Source organism: Parasteatoda tepidariorum, chromosome 9 (assembly GCF_043381705.1).
Source record: "Parasteatoda tepidariorum isolate YZ-2023 chromosome 9, CAS_Ptep_4.0, whole genome shotgun sequence".
In the NCBI taxonomy this organism is placed as follows: Eukaryota; Metazoa; Arthropoda; class Arachnida; order Araneae; family Theridiidae; genus Parasteatoda; species Parasteatoda tepidariorum.
The window spans coordinates 6,975,614-6,995,449 of NC_092212.1; the positions used below are offsets into that span (position 1 = coordinate 6,975,614).

The 19,836-nt window shown below is 30.1% G+C and overlaps 1 protein-coding gene across 2 annotated transcripts in view; it reads left to right on the top strand.

Annotated features, from left to right (window-relative positions):
• LOC107440531 (cytochrome P450 3A8) overlaps positions 1–19,836 on the top strand; it is a gene marked incomplete in the record, with an annotated part of 38,978 nt that overhangs the window by 17,075 nt on the left and 2,067 nt on the right. The window contains 6 exon segments of one of the 2 annotated variants that reach the window (XM_071184917.1): positions 123–273; positions 3,763–3,923; positions 6,760–6,848; positions 9,163–9,306; positions 12,786–12,948; positions 15,722–16,053. In XM_071184917.1, the coding sequence (XP_071041018.1) occupies positions 123–273; positions 3,763–3,923; positions 6,760–6,848; positions 9,163–9,306; positions 12,786–12,948; positions 15,722–15,820 (807 nt within the window). 2 annotated transcript variants of the gene reach the window in all.

Here is a 19,836-nt window from a genome sequence, read left to right on the forward strand (position 1 = left end):
TTTTATTTATATATATATATATATATATATAGGACAAAAAGAAAAGATTTTTCCAGTTCTTAGGGCATTTATTCATATCATAATATTTTACATTGTCCTTAGAAAAAAATACTTTTTTCCAGAGGTATGATGACTTTTTACAAAGTTTGATGGACGCCGTGGAAGAACAAAAACCTGAAGTGAAAAAAACGGACATAAAAGAAGAAGAGGACGAGCAGGATCAATATGGTAGTGTAACGAATACACAGATGCCAAAACAGCTTAAATATAAATGTAGGCTATGAATACTTTTATTACACTAATGAACTATAATTATAGACTTAAACTAAGTTTTTGCAAAAACAAAATCCTTAACTTTGCCATAAAACAACTCGCATCGAAATTATTTTGATATCATAATGTATCTTAAACTTATCCGTTTTTTTTTTCCTTTCTTACTTTTCTTTTTGATATTAAAATGCATCTTAAACTTTTCCAAAAATATTGAAGCGAAAATAGAGCAAATTAAGTGAAAATGCAAGCAAAAACATTTTAAACAAAAAATAGAAAATAAGAATTTCGTAAATTACAGAATAAAACACAAAATGTAATGTATAAAGCAAGTAGCAAATTCATACGAATTTTCACTAATCGACAACTTTGAAAATGATTTTAAATATTTTCTTAACAAGTTAGCCAGATTAAAAAATATGAAAGTAGAAGAGCTAATAGAGGATAATGGGTATATTTTACGGCTCGTTTTTACTGAAGTACATAAGCGCGTTTGATTTGCTAGTTCCTTGGATTAGCCCGAAATTACATGTGAGCAAGGTAATAATATTACATTGGATAATTCAAAATTTTATAATTAATAAGGATATACCTCTGGGGGTACTGATCCAGGAGTTCCTTGTCTTCTGGATTGGTTCAAAATTACAAGGCTACGGCGTTGAACATTAGTAGTCGTAAACCCAAAAACTGGGTCGGCTGTTCAACGGCGGTCATAAAATAAAAAATAAAAATTAATAAGGATGCTTGCCTCTCCATCTAACGAAAATGCGGGTTAATTCCATCAAAAAGTCTTCCACGAAGGCAAATTTATCCCAATACTTGATCCAGGAGTTCCCTTGTCTTCTGAATTGTGCTCAAAATTACAAGGCTCCGGAGTTGAACATTAGTATCCGTAAACCGAAAAAATTGGGTCGGCTGTTCAACGAAAATAAAATTAATAAGGTTGAATTTAAATCATAAAACTTTAACATTGGTGGTTTTATAGAAGTCATTAACATTTAAATTAAAAATAATTGTTTTAAAAAAATCTTTATTAAATGTTAAAAGATTTTAGCCCCGGAGTTGCCAGTATTGGATTTGCGTATGGTAAAAATATAAATTTGGACCACAAAGAAATTATTAATAATTATGACATACAATTAACTCAATGATTTTATGTAGAATTTAATCACATTGTTGGATATCCATTGTGTTTTATTCAATTTAAAAACAGTTCGTCTATTTGTTTTTTTTCCGGATAAATAAACACTACTATAAACTCTTTTAATTATGTTCAATTGATTCAGAATGGTATTTACATCAATGTCTTTAGAAGTATCAGAACTTCACGTCATTAGTTTAATTATATTAAATTTAAAATAATTTCTTTTATTGTATGAAAAATACAGATATTTTCTTCTTTTTTAATACTGAAATCCAATAAATTAAAATTAATATAATCATCATTATTACGAAGCAAGATTGATTCCTCGGGGTAAAAATTATTTAACAAAATTGTATAATTTTGAAAAAAAAAAACAAATTTAAAATAAAGAAAACAAATTTATTAAGAGTACATTTTTTTCGTAACAGTGTAAAAAATTAGATCCTTGTGGTATAGACAGTAAATTACAAACGGAAAATAATGTTTTTGTACACCCGAAATAATGTAGCAATAAATTTGTAACTTCAAGCATTTACTTTTGCTATTAAATCCAAGAATTGCTCGAAATATCGTAAGCCCAGCTAAAATATTTATGGAGTTCTGGAAATTATTATAGAAAAGTTCTTTCAGTAGTTCCTTTTTAAAGCGCATGCGTTACAAAAAATTTAAAATTGTTTTTCCTTAAATTTGAAGTGAATCGTAATGGGAAACTATAAAAATAAGTCCTGTCCGATTTTGAAGATATACAAAACTTTTTAAATATTTAAAAACTTTCAAGCAATTTCAAAGTAGTTTTTGTACTTTTAAAAGAATGCTCAAACTGATAGGATGTTTTCCACAATTTCATTTTGTTCTATTAAGCAAAATTTATTAAAAATGACACTGGCATTTTTGGTAATCATGTCGCATAAAAGTATTTTTTCTCTTGCATATTTTCTTTCCTTATACTATCATATTTCATGTAAGGTAATATCATTTGTTATTTATTTTGAGATATGATGCAAAATAATATTTGTAGAAAACCCTTATCATTTTAAGTTTCATTTTTTTAAAATCGAAACTACTTAGAAAATTGCTTGAAATTTTTTAAAATTTTAAAATATTCAAATCAAACAATTTATTAAAAGCTTTTTTAAATTTTTTCCTTGCATGTGCAGTATTAAAAAACTATTTTAAATATATATATTGCAAACGTTTCAACTATAAAAATTGCGTAATTAATTTTAAATTGCTCTAAAAATTTTGTTATATTATGTAATATTTTAAAATTTATAGCAAACGAATGTAAGGCAAAAAATTAGTTTGTTTTAAATATCTCTCTAAATATTTAACCTCTTCGAGACGGGCGAGTCATATATGCATTCTCAGGGTGGCGACAATCACGGTTAAAAAATATAAAACTGGTAGCCAAACTATTTTGTTAGCAGTTTATTTGTGTGCTGGGTAATAAGAGTTTTCTTGATTTATATCACCAAGACTTCTTTCAAATTAAAAATTAAATAGTTACACTTTTAACAAACAAAGATTGGAAGTATTAGATTTAATGTGAAAGCAAATGTATGGCTGTCAAATTAGCCATGCCCAAAATTAAGCTACCGCTTTTTATTTTATTTTCATCCCATTTATGATTCCATACGAATATACTAATGTTTCGCACGTCCCGAAAAGGTTAAGTTAAAGGTAAAGTAAGAGCTTACGAAAGTTTGCTCACTTATTGCATAAAAATACCTAAATAATTCATATACGTTAAAAAATTTATTGCTACATTTTTTTGGCATAGGGTGTTCAAAAACACTATTTTCCATTTGTAATTAATTCATTGTCGATCCTTAAACCTCTAATAACTATAAATTTCATTGAGAAGTATGTGAAATTGCTTGATCCTAACTTTTCTGGAGTTATCAAATGATTCCTTAAGTATATGTTGAGAAATATGAATTTTTTTTTTATTAAGAAGAAAGTGCTTTCATTATTTTGTCCACCTCCTGTATGAAAATGAAGTTATAGCATAAGTTAAAGTTTGGACAACATATTTTATCTAAAGGTAGTGATCTTAAGTAAAAAAGTTAAGACAAACTGAATTTTTTTAAAACGTTTACTAGCTCTTTATAATGTGAGTATTTGTCCGTCTGATCGTCTGATCTATTACATAACTTTTCAAACAATTTATATGTACTTATGACCAAAATTCTTTTAAATCTAATTTACGAATCCTTTATACATAGAAAACCACCATCTTAGTTTAATTGATGCATATATTTTTTGGAACTAGAGAAATTCCGTAGTTGTTGGATGAATGGTATGTATGAAGTAGTAGTACTGTATTTTTAAGGCGTGCTTCTTTATAGGGCTGTCAGAAGATGAACTCGTGGCTCAATGCATTCTCTTTTATTTTGTTGGATATGAAACTACTGCCTCAACGATAGCTTACATGGCGTATGCATTGGCAACAAACCAACAATGGCAAGATAAATTAATTGCCGAAGTGGATGAAGCGTTCAAGAAGCACGTGAGTACATCTTAAAACAATGCTAAGTGTATGAAAATATTTTTTTGTCAGAAGAAAAGAAGTATTAATCAGCCTCATGTCTGACATATGACTAAACAGTTAACAGTTTGTCCAACGCCTCCAATAACTGAAAGCCTCCACACGGTTTTTTATAGGTAGTCGGATCCGACCACTGTGAAGGATATCCACTTTCCGAACGAGTCACTTAATACGAAATCTAGTTAAAATAAGAAAGTGGTAACAAATATATGACTAAAAATTTGTTTTATTTATGAATATTATTGGTTTGCCTTATTCACTTGTCAACCACTACAGATTCAATTCTCAAATATGTATGATAAATTTCTCTCAATTACTTTTATGAAAATCATTGCATACCATAATGTTGCAAAATCAAAATGTCATCACACAATGTTTTTAATTCATGATGTATGGGATAGGGGCCGCTGCGCGGCCCAGGTACCCAATTTTCTGTTAATAAATGAAATGAAATACTTTTATGAAAGGTTTTGGGTTCATGCGCACAACTGGTTTACTTTTTAAACAGTCTGCGCGGACCACTTATAAAAGACCGTGTGGAGGATTCCAGGGCTAAAGAGAATAGAAGGGCTGGTTCATTCCTTTGAAGTATCTCTTGCCGCGCCGATCCTCCGACGTCACTCTAGTGACGTCACTTTGGCGCAAAGCTCGCACTTTTACTTCAAGAACGGAGCGTTTGGCCTTACTAGCTCTAACTAATATTGGATCATTTCTTTTTGCGAGATATTCTAAGACATTTGTTATTTTCTATAATGACTNTTATAATAATAATCGTTTTTATTAGAATAATAATCGTTATACAATAATAACGATTTTATTTATAATGATATCGTTTTTATTTATAATAATATCGTTTTTATTTATAATAATAATCGTTTTCATTTCTAATTTTTATAATAATAATCGGCAATAAATATCGTTTTTGAATAAGCTACATTTTTTGTAATTTTATTCAAAAATAAGTAAGTTTTATTAATCAGTTAGATAGTTCACTCTTGTCGGTCAGAACTGTATTCTTTATTTCAAAATGATTTAAAAAACACTATTTATAAGTAGATTTTAATGGTTTAAAGAAGTTTAGTTAATTGTGCAAAAATGGTTACAGAAGCTTATTTTAAAGTTAAAACACGCAAAACAAATTTTCTTTGAATATTCCCAAATTATTTTTCTAGTCAAAAGCAGGAAGTAAATTTTAAACAGTCACATTTCTCTCTGGTTTAATACATTCAAAATTCCATCAAAATTAGGTGTTTTCACTGAATTTAAGATAGAATTCTTGTTCATTTTTTTTTTGCATTTCCTTCATTGTTTGTCTTTTTTTAAATGTTGTAGGAAAAAAATTAATTAATTTGCCTGAATATAAATGAACACAATTACAAGGGGGAATAATTGACTTTCAATTTTTTTCTGATGTAATTCAGAATATTCGAGACAATTAACTCGAAATAAGAAAAAACACATATCTCGTATTAAAGTCATTATCAATTTACCGCCGATATAAACTTTAACGTTTGTTTCGTTCTCTCTACTTTTATTAATAAAAAAAATATATATTGGACATCCATTTAATAAAAATGAATGTTTCTTTTTATCTTTTAGGTTAAGAGCGATCGTAGCTTCAGCTCTAAGAGCGGAGTGAACTAGCCCTTGTATTCTCTTTAGCCCTGGGAGGATTCTTGATGTAGGAGGTGATGGTTCGTCCGGTGTATAAGTCGACTTTTCACATCCTCAAGATTTTGCAAAAATATGGAGGTTTATTTAGACACCAGTAAAAAAGACCAGTACATTCGTTGATCGTGAAATTTTAATGCATTATTAACAAGGATATAGTTATCAATAACTCTGTAATTATTTACCTCTCTTTCTAATAATATTTTAAAAAATTCATAGACAATTAAATTTGCATTTTCTCTCACCATATTTTCTTTGCATATAAAGAACTTATTTTTGGTATAATTCTTTAAATTAAGTTCGGAGAAATATTAAGTATAAGAAAGGGTCCTCCGCGCTGCATTTGGTCAGGTGAGTTGCTTTATAACAGTGGGTGTTTTGAAGTTTTACATTTTTAGTGGTTTGCAATAATTTTGTAATAAGTGTTGCCAGACTGATCCCACTGTGTTGGAAAGGGAGGATTAGCTCTTTAATCAGCTCCTATAATATGATTTTTTATTTCAACTGAGCATGAAACCTTGGAAACCAACGTACGCCCTTTATATTATATGACCACATAAAATTAATCCATTTTTGTTATCAATTCTAGTATAGTTTATTTTGAACATCATGGCTTTTACTTTTACTAAAAGAAAGCCTGTAATGATATCTGTGCTGGAAAAGCATAACACATCAGTGTGATTGGAACAGGGAGATAGCTTTACGAAGTTTGAAATAGAATATTAATAAAAAAAATTACATTTGAAGGAAAAGCTTCCGAATTAGATTAGGTTTGTATAAATGGTGTAAACAAAAAAGAGATAAAAACTATTTAAGTCTTAAGGAAAACCAAATTTTAAAATAAAATATATTTATACTTACTAGAAAAAAAAAACACAGTTATTAAGCAGTCATATTCAATTTTTTTGAAAAATATCGATTTTCAGAGTAAATAGAAGAAAGTCAAACACATAGCGATGCTAATCTACAAACTACATATCACCTGAATATTATGATCATCTGTCCGGTCTCAATTACTTCGGATAATCGAGTTCTTACTGTATAAGAATATCGGAAAACAAACTTTTTACTGTTTTATAATACTTTATTAAACAAAAAATTAAATTGTTATGCTCTACGTTTTTAGGGCGAAGTTGGTTACGATGCTGTGAGAGACATGAAACTTATGGACGCAGTCGTATCAGAAACTTTGAGAATGTATCCACCTGCTTTAATGTGAGTACTTTTTTCGGTTTTTAATTTTTTAGTTTTGATCGCATTCTATTGTAGGACCTGAATTTTTTTAGAGCCTCGATTGGTAAATTGTTTTACAGAAAAATAAATACATCTTATTACTTATTACTCAACTTATTACTTATTACTTCTATAACGTAAAGCCACAAAAGATTACAGCATATAAAATCCAAATTATTTTAGCTATTATTTAATATTCAAACTTTTGGAAGAAAGTGGAATAAACGTAGTGGAAGAGCCAGGTAAGTGAAATTTTCAGAACGAAAAAAAGAAGTTGTATCCGAATTATTTTGTGACCAATTTATTAGAAGGTGGGACTAATAATTCTTTGTTTTATTTTATTTACCACAGCCTGATTTGAATAAGAATCATGTAAGCATACCAAAAACTAATATGGATTAGTTATGTTAAGATAAAAATGAAAACAGAAACAGTTCTGTTAAATTAAACATGCCTATAGTGACGCAACCACAGTATGTAAATTTATCGAATTCATTAATTGCTCTGAAATTTTTATTCATCTGGTTCTTTCCAAGCTCTTTAATTGTGTCGGTATATTCCTTTCGGTTATGGGCATAACTGCGTTGTGTTTCTCAATACTAATTTATTGAGTCTTTTCCTTTTTTTATTTTTCCCGTACGAAGAACTGGTATTTTCTTAGTGTTTAATAAAAATTATGCGTTAAAGGTATAAAAAAAATCTAGGTTTTCATGTACATTCTATCTCTCTGAAAACAAATTAGGAAGGTTAAGTATCAATTATTTTTCTCTCCTGAGGTTCAGCTTTAACGGAATTAGTAATTTTTCACAATCTTGGAATAACATTTAGGGTTAATTTAATGTTTAATTTCTTGCGCTTGAAAAATGTACCTCAAGATAATCAGGTATGTTATGTTCCTTAACTCATTCGAACCTGGCGTCCAGCATACCGCACATCAATTTCAATCCATATTAACTTTATTAACAATCCTCTGAATCACATAATTTTAGCTTCATTTTATGATGATAGCGCTACTGCTTTTTAAATATTGCTATAGGCCATATATTTAGACCGAAGAAGATATCTTGAAACTAAATGGATATTTCCAATGAAGGGAGTATTTTGAAGCTAAATGGGCCTTTCCAGTAAATGGAATATCTTGAACCTAAATGGATATTTCCAACTGAGGGAATATCTTGAAACTAAATGGATGTTTCGAATGAAGGGAATAACTTGAAGCTAAATGGATATTTCCAATGAAGGGAATATTTTAACCCTTTTGAAGGCCGTGGTAAGTATACTTACCACCACGTTTTACCACTTTTAATTTAGGTTTCCATTTTTCAATAACTTCAGCTTTCTTGAAGTGAGTTTGAATAAAATTGGTAATCATTTGTCACTTTTAAAAAACGTATAAAAGTTATAAAATACATAATTCCTTTTGAAGTTTGTACCATTTAAGGAATTTATTTTATAAATAAAGAAAAATAAAAGTCAGTAAGTTCCTAATAGGTCATGTTAAATATATTTACCACCAAAAAAATGGCATTTTTATAAACAAAATGAGTTTTTTTTTGTATCAATTACTGTTCTTAAAACAATTTCAATTCCAAAAATACTTTAATTTACCTTTACTAGAAATAAAGGGCTCATTAAAGGGTTACAGCTAAAATGGCCTTTCCAGTGAAGGGAATATCTTGAACCTAAATGGATATTTCCAACGAAGGGAATATCTTGAAACTAAATGGATATTTCCAATGAAGAGAATATTTTGATGCTAAATGGGCCTTTCCAGTGAAGGGAATATATTGAGTCTAAATGGATATTTTCAATGAATATAATATACTGAACATAAATTGATATTTCCAATGAAGGGAATATCTTGAAACTAAATGGATGTTTCCAATAAAGGAAATATCTTGAAGCTGAATGGATATTTCCAATGAAGGGAATATCTTGAAACTAAATTGGTATTTTAATTGAAGGCAATATCTGGACGCAATAGGGATATTTCCAATGAAGGGAATACCTTGAAGCTTATCTTATTTCATCTGAAGGAGTGAAAAGAACTGATACTGATAATATGTTGTTGCAGTTTCTATTATTGTAATTGAAAAATTAAATAGCTAAACATTAAATTTACAGCCGTTTTGAATTTGAAAGAAAATGGATGCAAAAAACACTCGTATGAGTGTAAAAAGTTGACTTAGAGTGAGTTCAATCTTTAAAAACAGTTTTGTTTTCCAAGTGAAAATTTTAAAATTAGAAATAAAGTTAATTTAATCAACACATACAAGTATTTTTTTTTCTTTTTCAGGACAGCACGAGTAGCGACATCAGATTACAAGTTAGGTGATACAGGTATAGTTTTAACAAAAGGAATGATTGTGATTACTCCACTGTACGCAATGCATTACGATGCCGAGTTTTTTCCTGACCCTGAAACTTTTAATCCCGAAAGGTATGTTTTATTTTAAATGTGAAATTCGTAATGATTTTCATTTTGAAATAAACAGTTAGGGTTAAAACAAGTTAAAATATTGTTCTTCTGCAAACATGACACCAAAAAAGACAATAGTTAATTGAACTATTTTAACTGTAATAAAAAATACATATTGAACGTAGACGTATTTAAAACAAAGTAAGTTGCTTCCTAGCAGCAGCAAGCTAAAAGCAAAAATAATTAGCTGTTCTAAGGCTACTGGAATATTTCCTTACATCTCATTTACACGAGGCCTGACATCAAGCACGTGATTTCAGGGGACTTATTTTTTGCTTTCACCTTAATTATTACATATCTATTTATTGTTAGTTCAAAGTGTTACTAGACAATTTTTATTTTGAATTAAGTTGTAATATATTAAGTAAATCAAACTATTATTACTCCTCCCCCAAATAAACTGCAATCGAAGTATTTTGCCTACCAGTATATATATGTAATAACAGGGCTACATCCCTGTTATCATTGGTTACAGTTAGTTCAAATAATTCTGTCGTGAACCAATTATTCCTTCATTAGTTTTATTTACAGGTAGGCTGGTGGTTATATCATTTCATATCCACTCTCCACAAGGGAGGGGGTGGACAAAACTCCGAATGGTTCCGGCAGATCTTACATGGAATACATCACACAGCAAGAGTCATGTGAAAACAATCGCTCACGTATTAAATACTAACACAGAATGAGGTAAAAAGACTCAGTCTTCGCATTCCTTGTATCCTTACGCATTATGGGAAATCATTTACTGCTTCCTAATATGGAAGTGAAAGAGGAAAAGATTCTAAAAATAACCCGTTTGAAATATAAATCTAATTATAATTCAATGGTATGTTTTCAGCCTTGAGTCCCAAAATCGAATATCTCTACAACTATATATTGTTCTTTCAATACAGGGCTGCAACTTTTTGAACTTTTTGTAAAAACTTATTCGAGTGATAGTAACTAAGTTTGTGTTGAATTATTTTTTATTCAGTTATACTTATTTTCTACACCACTTTTTAAATTATTTAAGAGATCGTATGCAACGCCATTTTATTCAAACTATATCGTGGTGAGACTTTAAAAATGTTGAAAATTTGATACAAATTCAGAAAGCTTTAGTTTTTAAATGTTTACTACTCTACGAAATATTTTGCTAAAAGCGTAGTAGTAGAAAGGTCAGTAAATATATACCACGCGGGGGGAAAAATAAAAATTTTATTTAATTTTATTCATATAGTTTCTTATGGAAAAAAAAAAGATAAAAATTAGAAACTAAAATATAGCAAACTTTCTACCGCTTATATTTATGGTCGTCACCATTTTTAAACCGATTTGTAATGAGATATCTGCAAGTGACGTTGTGTGGGTAGCTCGATCCCGATCGGGTGTTGAAACGTGACATTACCAACGTTATTTACATTACTAGATATTCATTCCATTCTATTTCAAATACGTCGAGCCTGTCAAGTGTCAATTCCTTTAAGTGACACATTCTATATTCTGACACAAAGATTCTTTCACATGGATTTCAATTCATCCTCTAAATATTTATTAATTAATATAATGACAGGCACGAAGGCACGTAGAACATAAACGAATTAATTATGCATCGAAGTTGCCAGGTACACAAAACAAAAATATATCACGGTTAAAATAAGATACGTAAACAAATAATAAGTCTAAGTTAAGTAAAAGACAAAAAATTATATTGCAAAAAAGTCATTGTGTGATGCGGCGCTGTATTTAATTATTTTCTCGTTGATCAACATTCTAACTTATGTGGAGAAATTCACCCAACTTTAACTTGCCAATTTTTACCACTAGCATTTTTAATTTTATGATATGAATTATTCCTGAAATAATATTTTATATATCATTAACCCTTTCGCGCCGACTGTCACAAATATGTGTCAGCATAAAACCGTATCAATCAGGGTAAAAAGATAAAACTGGTAATCAAAGTAATTCTTTATCAGTTTATTTGTGGGCTGAATTATAATTGTTTGATTTATTTAATTCACCATTACTTTGTTCAAAATAAAATTATTTAGTTATACTTTGAATTAACATTGATTATATACATATATGATTAAACTAACAATAATTAAAGTAAAGGCAAAGTAAGTCTGTCAAATTTAGAAACGACTACATTTAAGTTACCGTTTTTATTTAATTGCATCCTGATTCTGATTTTGTATGAATGCTTTTCTGAATCACCCGTCCCCAAGGGGTTAATGAAAGCATTTGTTTATGCACCGAAAAACCTCGTCGTAATTTTGCTGCGAGGTTTGAAAGTAATGAGCACTAGAATAGGCAAAGAGTTGCCAGTTTTTAACATGTTGAACACCATGATGGTCATTGGTGACCGGTGAAGCCAAGAATATTAGAAACACAAAATTCTAGCAAATTTTTTTTTTTTTAATATTATTATTGTTATTAAAATGGTTTAAAGAAATCAATGCAATTTAGAACACACAAAAACAGTTTTATTTATATACACAGAGATACCAACTGGATCCGGACAGCGAATAAATATTTTAAAGTGGTAATTTATTAATTGTGATTCTTGATTTAATAAAATCAATTTAGTAGATTTTTATCCACCACTATTTCCGAGCAATTCGTAGGCTTATATAATTAACCACTTGATATGTCAAGCCAATCCTTTTTAAGAAAACTAGAAAAAACTGTCGAATACTTGCAATTTTAGTTTGTAGTTATGTAAAATTAGCGTGGCATTAAGCGTTTAAATAATGGTAGTATTACAATATTTAAATATACGTTTACACGAAACGTCAGTCACTTTTTTACTAAAAGCTAATTGCATATTGCTACATAACACAAGATTTTCATATTGATCCAAAGGACATTTTTCTTCGAAGTCTCTGCTTATATAGGAAATAACGGTCGTTAGTTGTGAGAATCGCAACAATTATTCACGATTTTTGATTACCTTAAGAACTTTTCGAGTAAATTTTGACTATTATAAGAAATAAAAATTGTTTATTTTTTATAACTTTTTTTTCACTTTTTATGTGCTAATTATGAAAATGAGGAGGAAGAGAAGCCAAGGTTTTCCAGAAATAAAATTCGTTTTATCCCTAATTTTTTAATGTTTGAAAAATTATATTAGCACTGCTTCTTTTCTTGTGCGAATAAAAACTTACAAAACTTGAGAATTATTTATTGATTATAATGATTTTCCTCTAAATGAAAAAACTTCGACAAAATTGGACATTTTTAACAAAAATAATAAACTATTTGTCAGGTCTAAAATCGAGATAATTCTTAACGGCGAGATGGTACGTATTTAGCTCATAATTATAGCTTTGTTTCGAGTTTGAGGCACTTTAACTGTGCCATTTTTATTTTCTTTGGCGAAATAGCTTTGAAAATATTATATATGGTGATACTCTTTCTGTAATTCTTTTTTTTTAAATTTATTTATTCACTTCTAGGTTCATGGATTCATCTAATGTTAAACATCCACAATATGCATATTTACCATTTGGCGAGGGACCGAGGAACTGTTTGGGAATGAGATTTGCTTTGCTGGAGATCAAGTTATGTATGGCTAACATATTGCATCATTACAGATTTAAAACTCATTCAACAACAAAAGTAAGAATTTGTATGTTATAGATAATCCAAATTATAATATTTGTTTCGGTATTGGTTTTTGTTTTGTTTTTTACTTAATGTGTAAAGCAACACAGATGAAGAAAAGCTACTTAGCTTTAACCATCATGTATTCTCATTTTTTTATCATGTGTAGGTCACTTTATGTGGCCTGTTATTGAGGAATTAATATAAAATATTTTTTTCTTATTTCCAATGAGCTGCACAAGTGCGCACACATGAGGAGACCTTATTCGTTCTCCAGAAGTGGTATCCACTCTTTCAGGACCACCACAATGGGTGAGATACCGTTGGCCATGTTGATTTGGATGTCTAGTTTCTACCACACTAGATGGCAGCACCATCTAGTGTGGTAGAATATAAAATATTTTAGGGGACATTTTTTTATATAATTCGGAAACTTAAACAGGCTGGTCACAAGTATAAATATCTTGCGCCAATTACGCCAATTTACACAGTAACAGAAATAACAGAATATTATAATATATTTCTTTCTATTTGACTTGTATATTGGAAATAAGGAAATCTATTTATAATCCGTGTCATTTCACTAATTGAGTTTCCTAAACATCGAACGAAATTTTCATATAGAAGAAAGTAGTCGCACTAAGTGGAGTTCTAGTAGTATGTAATAAATTTGAAAGTGGTGTTTCCAAATGGGGCATATGACTTAGAAAAGGGTTAAAATAAGTGGTCGGAAAAACTACACTTTCTTTGTAGTTAACCACAACTACAACTACTTTATTACAACTCAAGTTATCTACAATTATTTATTTTTTTAAATGTAACGTCTACAAACTGCTCTCGATATATAGTCACTACTTTTTGTTACTTTTAGAGGACAAACTTAATTTGAGAACTTATTTATCCCCAATATTCTCAATGACTTTGAATAATAAAATTGACTTGATTAAATGTGAGGAGATATTAAGAAGTTTTAATAGTTTTAATTCATGTTTACATGAAAAAGTGTTCTATTCCAAAGCACTTTTTACGAATTTGCTCATTTAAACTTTCTGCTTTTCTCGACGCTTAATATTTCATTTAAGAAATACTAAGAAGTTATTAAATATTTGGATTTAGGTGATCAATGCCTTCTTATATAATACGAGAAATAAAGCACAGGGCAACAACAAAAAATGAACCACCCTGTATAACTTTTGATGTAATGATCGGATCTTCAAGCTCTAGAACCCAATCTTAATGGTTTGAGAGGGTCACCGCAAATATGTTAATTAATTGCTGCAGACGATATTTTATTTAACCAAATCAGGCACAAAAATTCAGACACTTTATAGTTCCTGCGAAATCGAATTTTTAAAAAGACAGTTATTTAAAGTTCAATTTCTCAAAACCCATTCGACCGATTTTTCTAAGCAACTGACGCAGATCTTATTAACGCTCGTCCACAGCGGGATTCTCATTGCTCACGTTGTAGGGCCTACTGCGGATTTGCACCAATCAGAATCGACAATTGTTTTGAGTTTGAATTTCATTTAACTAACGTTAAAAGTAGTTGCCAGGAATCGCTACAAACTACTGTTTTTTGGTATCACACAACTCACTACACTACTTCTTTTTAAGAGTAGAGCAATACACAACAAACTACGGAAAAAAGTAGCGACTATACTAGTTTTAGTTACGTAGTATAGCGACTATAGTAGTTTTAGTTACAGTAATATAGCGACTATAGTAGTAGTAGCGAGGTACTTCCTACCAATGGTCGAAATACGCACATTATCGTTTGTTTTAGTTTTTATCCTTAAATTGTATGACTCTGTAAATGGAGCTGATCCGGACACATAAGCTGTTGTAAAAGCGACACAATCGGACTTTTTTATTTATTTATCCGTAAACCGTCAATCTGTTTTGTAAGTAGATTGTATATTGGACAATTGTATATTATTGTGGCGATTGTGTGTTTGAGGAACTCAAATCAAACGGGCGGAAATGAGTCAAATTGACTCATATCCGTAGAGATAGGTATACCACCTAGAGAATTTCAATATTTCCCCGCTTTTGAAGAAAATAGCCTTCAATATATATTTACTTCGATCAATGGTTAAAACTAGAGATAAAATAAAAATTCCAACGGGTTTTATAATTTTCCTTACATAACTCGAAATGCATCAAAATGACGCGTCCCGTAAACCTGGTGTTAAGAGCCCCGCAGTGAGAGAGGGGAAACAATTCGGCGTTGCTTATAAACTGATGTCTGCGAAATAAGCGAAAAATTCTCAATACTCTAGTTCTTAATTGTCTCTACAAAACATAATGCAAAAAGCAATAATGAGGAAAGTGACTTCATAAAATGAGTGGTAGCATATTTCGAATCAAATTAAGCAGGCCTTTTATTACGTTAGCTACCAGCTGAATTCGAAAGTATGACATTAAAATTATTTTAGAATCTATAGCGGAATTTTAAAAACATTATTCTTTTTAGGGGGGATTGATTACGTATATACTGCATCACTTATATTTGTAGTAATCACGAATGGATAAATTCTTTGAGAAACAGAGTGGAAACGAAGTAGTTCTGCAATTTTTTAAACTTTTGCATGGTTTGCAGAAATTTCAAAAATGTATTTTAACGTGACCCGCTTGCAATGTTTTAACACATTGCAAGCGGGTCACGTTAAAATACATTTTTGAAATCTTAATAAAAAATTATTTCTGCCTGAATGAAATTAAATTTTCTAAATAAAAATTTGAAATTCAGCAGAACACAAAATTGTATTTATGTTTTTTTTTCCAGGTACCTTTGGAATACAAGAAATATTCTGCGTTCCTCAGTGTTACCGAACTACCTTTGGCTTTAGAGAAAATTAATCCAAGTGCGGATTCAACATCGTAAAATTGAGATTGCACATTGGTTTTTATTTTCACCCGTGAGAAGATGACATATTCAAGCAAATTGAAAAATATCAACATGCATACTTCTTTTTGTAAATATGAATGTAATCTTCAGTATTTAAACTATTTTGTATATAAAGGATGGTTTATGAAAGAAAAATAAACAGTACAGAGGAAAAAAAATGAATTTATTTCGTGTATGTAAAAGTGATCAATGAAGTTATTTAAAATGTTTGTGTTTGATTTTTTAAATTAAAATAGAAAAAAAAATACAGTTTACTGTTTCACTTTCAGTTTTTCGTAATACTATCTTACAAGTTGACAAACGTTTTCTACCCTTTGCCGCAAATGTATCATGTTTTTCATTATTATGTAATAATTTAAGTCAAAATAATTTAGCAATAAATGCTAGCTATATTAATATAAAATAATAAATTATTTAGCATTAAAATAATATATCTGAGATTGACAGCGTGGAACATCGATGTCTTTTTCTGTATTAAAGACAAAATCTTCAGAACACGGTTCACTTCGAAACAATAATTTTGCAAATGAGCAGTTATTTATATCTAAAATAAATAGTTATTTATCATTGAAATTTCTCTAATTTACTAAATCAATTGCTGATAAACTTATTGAATTAGAAGGGGAAAAAATTTCAAACTACTTATTTCGTATTTTATATTATAATACAAATAAAATACTACCTATAATCAAACTGTTTTTTTTTTTTTGCTACTTTTAGACAGTTTTTATAATTATAAAGAGTAGCAAAATAGATTTTATATGTTTTCTATATGTCATGTTGTATTATCTTTATTTATATAGTTTCTTCACGAGGGGCAAACTGCTTCATTTCTTCAGGAAGCTGTTTGCTTTCTAACTTTTCCCTCAACTTATTATTTTTTTTACCTGATGTGTCAATCCCAGATGGATGGTTAAAAGGCCTATGTGAACTAGCACATATCCGAAACGAACGATGAAGATATTGACCTTTCTTTATTTCTATGAGCAACTTTAAGGAAATTTGGTAAAAAAATAAAAAAAATAAATTGGATGATACGTTTAAGAGAGATGAATGGGTATAAATTGTTTGTGTAATTATTTGTTAACACATTGCTGACCGGTCTCAAGTTAACTCGTGTTTTCGTTAGCAGTGATCTCGTGGTGACTATTTTAACAAGTAATTTTCCTTACTTTTCAAGTTTTACTATTTAATACTAAAAATTTATTATAACTTTACGAGACCTTATACAATTGCTAAATCCGTGACTTTGGATCACAGGTGCCTACTGGGTTAAGCGAAATGAGTAACGAATAAAGTTCAGTGCCTGCCATTCGGGAAAAAAAAAGAATTGGTAAACTTGTGTATCATTACACGACATAGGTGAATGTTATACCTTTCATCATACAAAAAAGAAATACTAAGAGTTGAATAATAAATAAAACATTTTGAAGTTTATTTTCATTGTTTTACTTCCACATTCGCTTTCAAAACTATAGCCGGGCACATGGGGTAATTTTCAGAAAAGTTGCCGGTCAGCAATGTGTTAAGTAACGGATATATTTTGTTACCATATTGAATGCCACGCTAATTTCACATGGTTTGCTCGTCTGGTCAAACGGTAAATATCTACAAACTAAATGTTCAATTATTAGACAGATTTTGCTACTTTTTTGAAAGGTTTAGCAAGACATAGTTATCGTCTTGTCTTGTTGGTTGGTCGGTCGGGGTGCCAGAGGCTGAGATGGCCCTTCACGCCTTCATCATGAGATGAGGATCGATGAGGTGGAACACTGAGGTCAGGAGCATAAAGCTAAAGATGAGATGGGAGGGGGGGGGAAATGGCTGATTGCCATGGTGAGGAAAAGCTGTGAGATGACTTGAAAATGAGTTGAGTGTAATAAACAAAAATGAAGTCCACTGTGCTCTGCTTTAAGAAAACGTCTCGCTGTTTTTAAGGTTACTTATCTCGATAAGATAATTAACATCTCCAGTCTCCGCTAGTAACTAAACTGAGCTAGGACCCGAAGGACAATAGAGGTTAGTAAAGCCAGACTCCTACTTGTGAAACATGCTTCGACCAGTCGGTTTCAAACGAAAATGGCCGCCATTAACAGTTTTATAGGACAGGTCCTGGATGCTACTAACGAAAGGTCAAAGATATCATCACGTTCATGTACGTCGAAGCTAAACAACTTACTACTGCCTCTTACACGGTGTGTTCACGTTGGCTGGATTTGAATAATATTTCATCTTGGTGTTCTGTCTTTCATACATTGATCAGTGATCGACGTCGCAGAAGTATTGCAGTCATCAGGCTTGCAACAAACGCTCACGAAGAGAGGAAGCTAAAACTATGAGATGGTGACGACTGGCTGTCGGAACTCATCTTTGATCATCCCGCTGGGTGACGACCGAGTCCCCGGCTCGGAGAACTCGCAAGACACGTCCGTCTCTGAAGGCGTCTTCTTCTGGAATGGGAGTGGTGATGAGACATAGTTAAAATGCAAAAAATAAAAGTGGTGAATTATATAAGCCTACGAATTGTTCAGAAATACTGGTGGATAAAAATCTACTAAATTAAATTTATTAAACCAAGAATCACAATTAATAAACTACCACTTTAAAATATTTTTTCGCTGGCTGGAGCAAGTTGGCATCGCTGAGTATAGAACAAAAAAATATATTTGTGTTTCTATATTGCATTACTTTCTTCAAGCTATTTTAGTAACGATAATAATATAAAAAAATTTACTCGAATTATGTGTTTTTAATAATCGTGACTTCACCGGTGACACCCTTAGTGCTACGATGAATCTCAACGCAGGTCACCGGTGACTCCCATTTCATTCAACGTGCTCAGAGAGTCAACTAATGTGTTAGTGGAAGTAATTTGAGGCCATCCAATGCACATGACGATTAATGAACAAACTACGACTCTAAAACTACCCCTCCCATCCGAGAAAATAAATTCCCCTAGCGCGTTTTACAATTTGTTAACTGCTACGAGTATGTATTCGACTTTCATGGAATCCCAAAAGAAATTATTATAAATAATGAATTTCTTTTTAAAAAATGCCTCATTTATGTAATATAATACAATGAAATTTATTTATTTAGTATAATTTCACCTTCATTAAAGTATTGTAAATGCGTGAGATTGCTTCTAACAAAAGAAGAAACAAATCTATCATTTGGTGCTGGATAACTCATAAGAATTCGTTAACATTTTGGTTTTTCAGAGACACTATTTTTTTAATTCCTTAATATGCATCGATTTAATTACAGCTGCTTACAGGAAGAAAATAATTTTTTTGAGAGAAACTTCGCCTAACTAGTTTTGGATAATCAGTATGTTTAGCCGTGAAAAATAAAAATAAAATAAAAAAATAATAAAAAAGTAAATAAATAAAATAATAAAGAAATAAATAAATAATAAAAAAATATTAAAAAAAATAAGTAAAATAATAAATAAGTAAATAAATAATAAATAAATAAATAAATAGTAAAATAAATAAAAAAATGGAAGAGTAATTTTAGAAGAATTAACTTTCCCGCTAAAAATTCATACTTATCTCACCGAATTATTTAGAGTTTTTTTGCTAATTATCTTGAAAATTTCAGAACACCAGCCAGAATTGTTTGCTTCTGAATGGTTGTCATTTTGCTACAACTGTCCCATTTTAAATTATAATTTGAATGTTTTTCTCTTGCCTTAATTAATACAAAAACTACGTGCTTCGTCAAATATATGTTAAGTGCGTCAGTGATAAAATATGTTTTGATAAGCTAAGTAAATTGCTGTTTAGGTTACTTTTATTTGGACTCCCGATTTCAAAATAATAATAATAATAAAGAAATAAAAAATAAATAAAAATGATAAAAAAAATAGTGCTTGGAGTTTCTCCGCGCGGAAGAAGTTAAGCTTCGTAACGTGGAAATGAAAATGGGAAAGGGTAGAACTTGATTTTTAGTGAAATCATAATGTTTCTTTAAGACAAACTTTATTAACA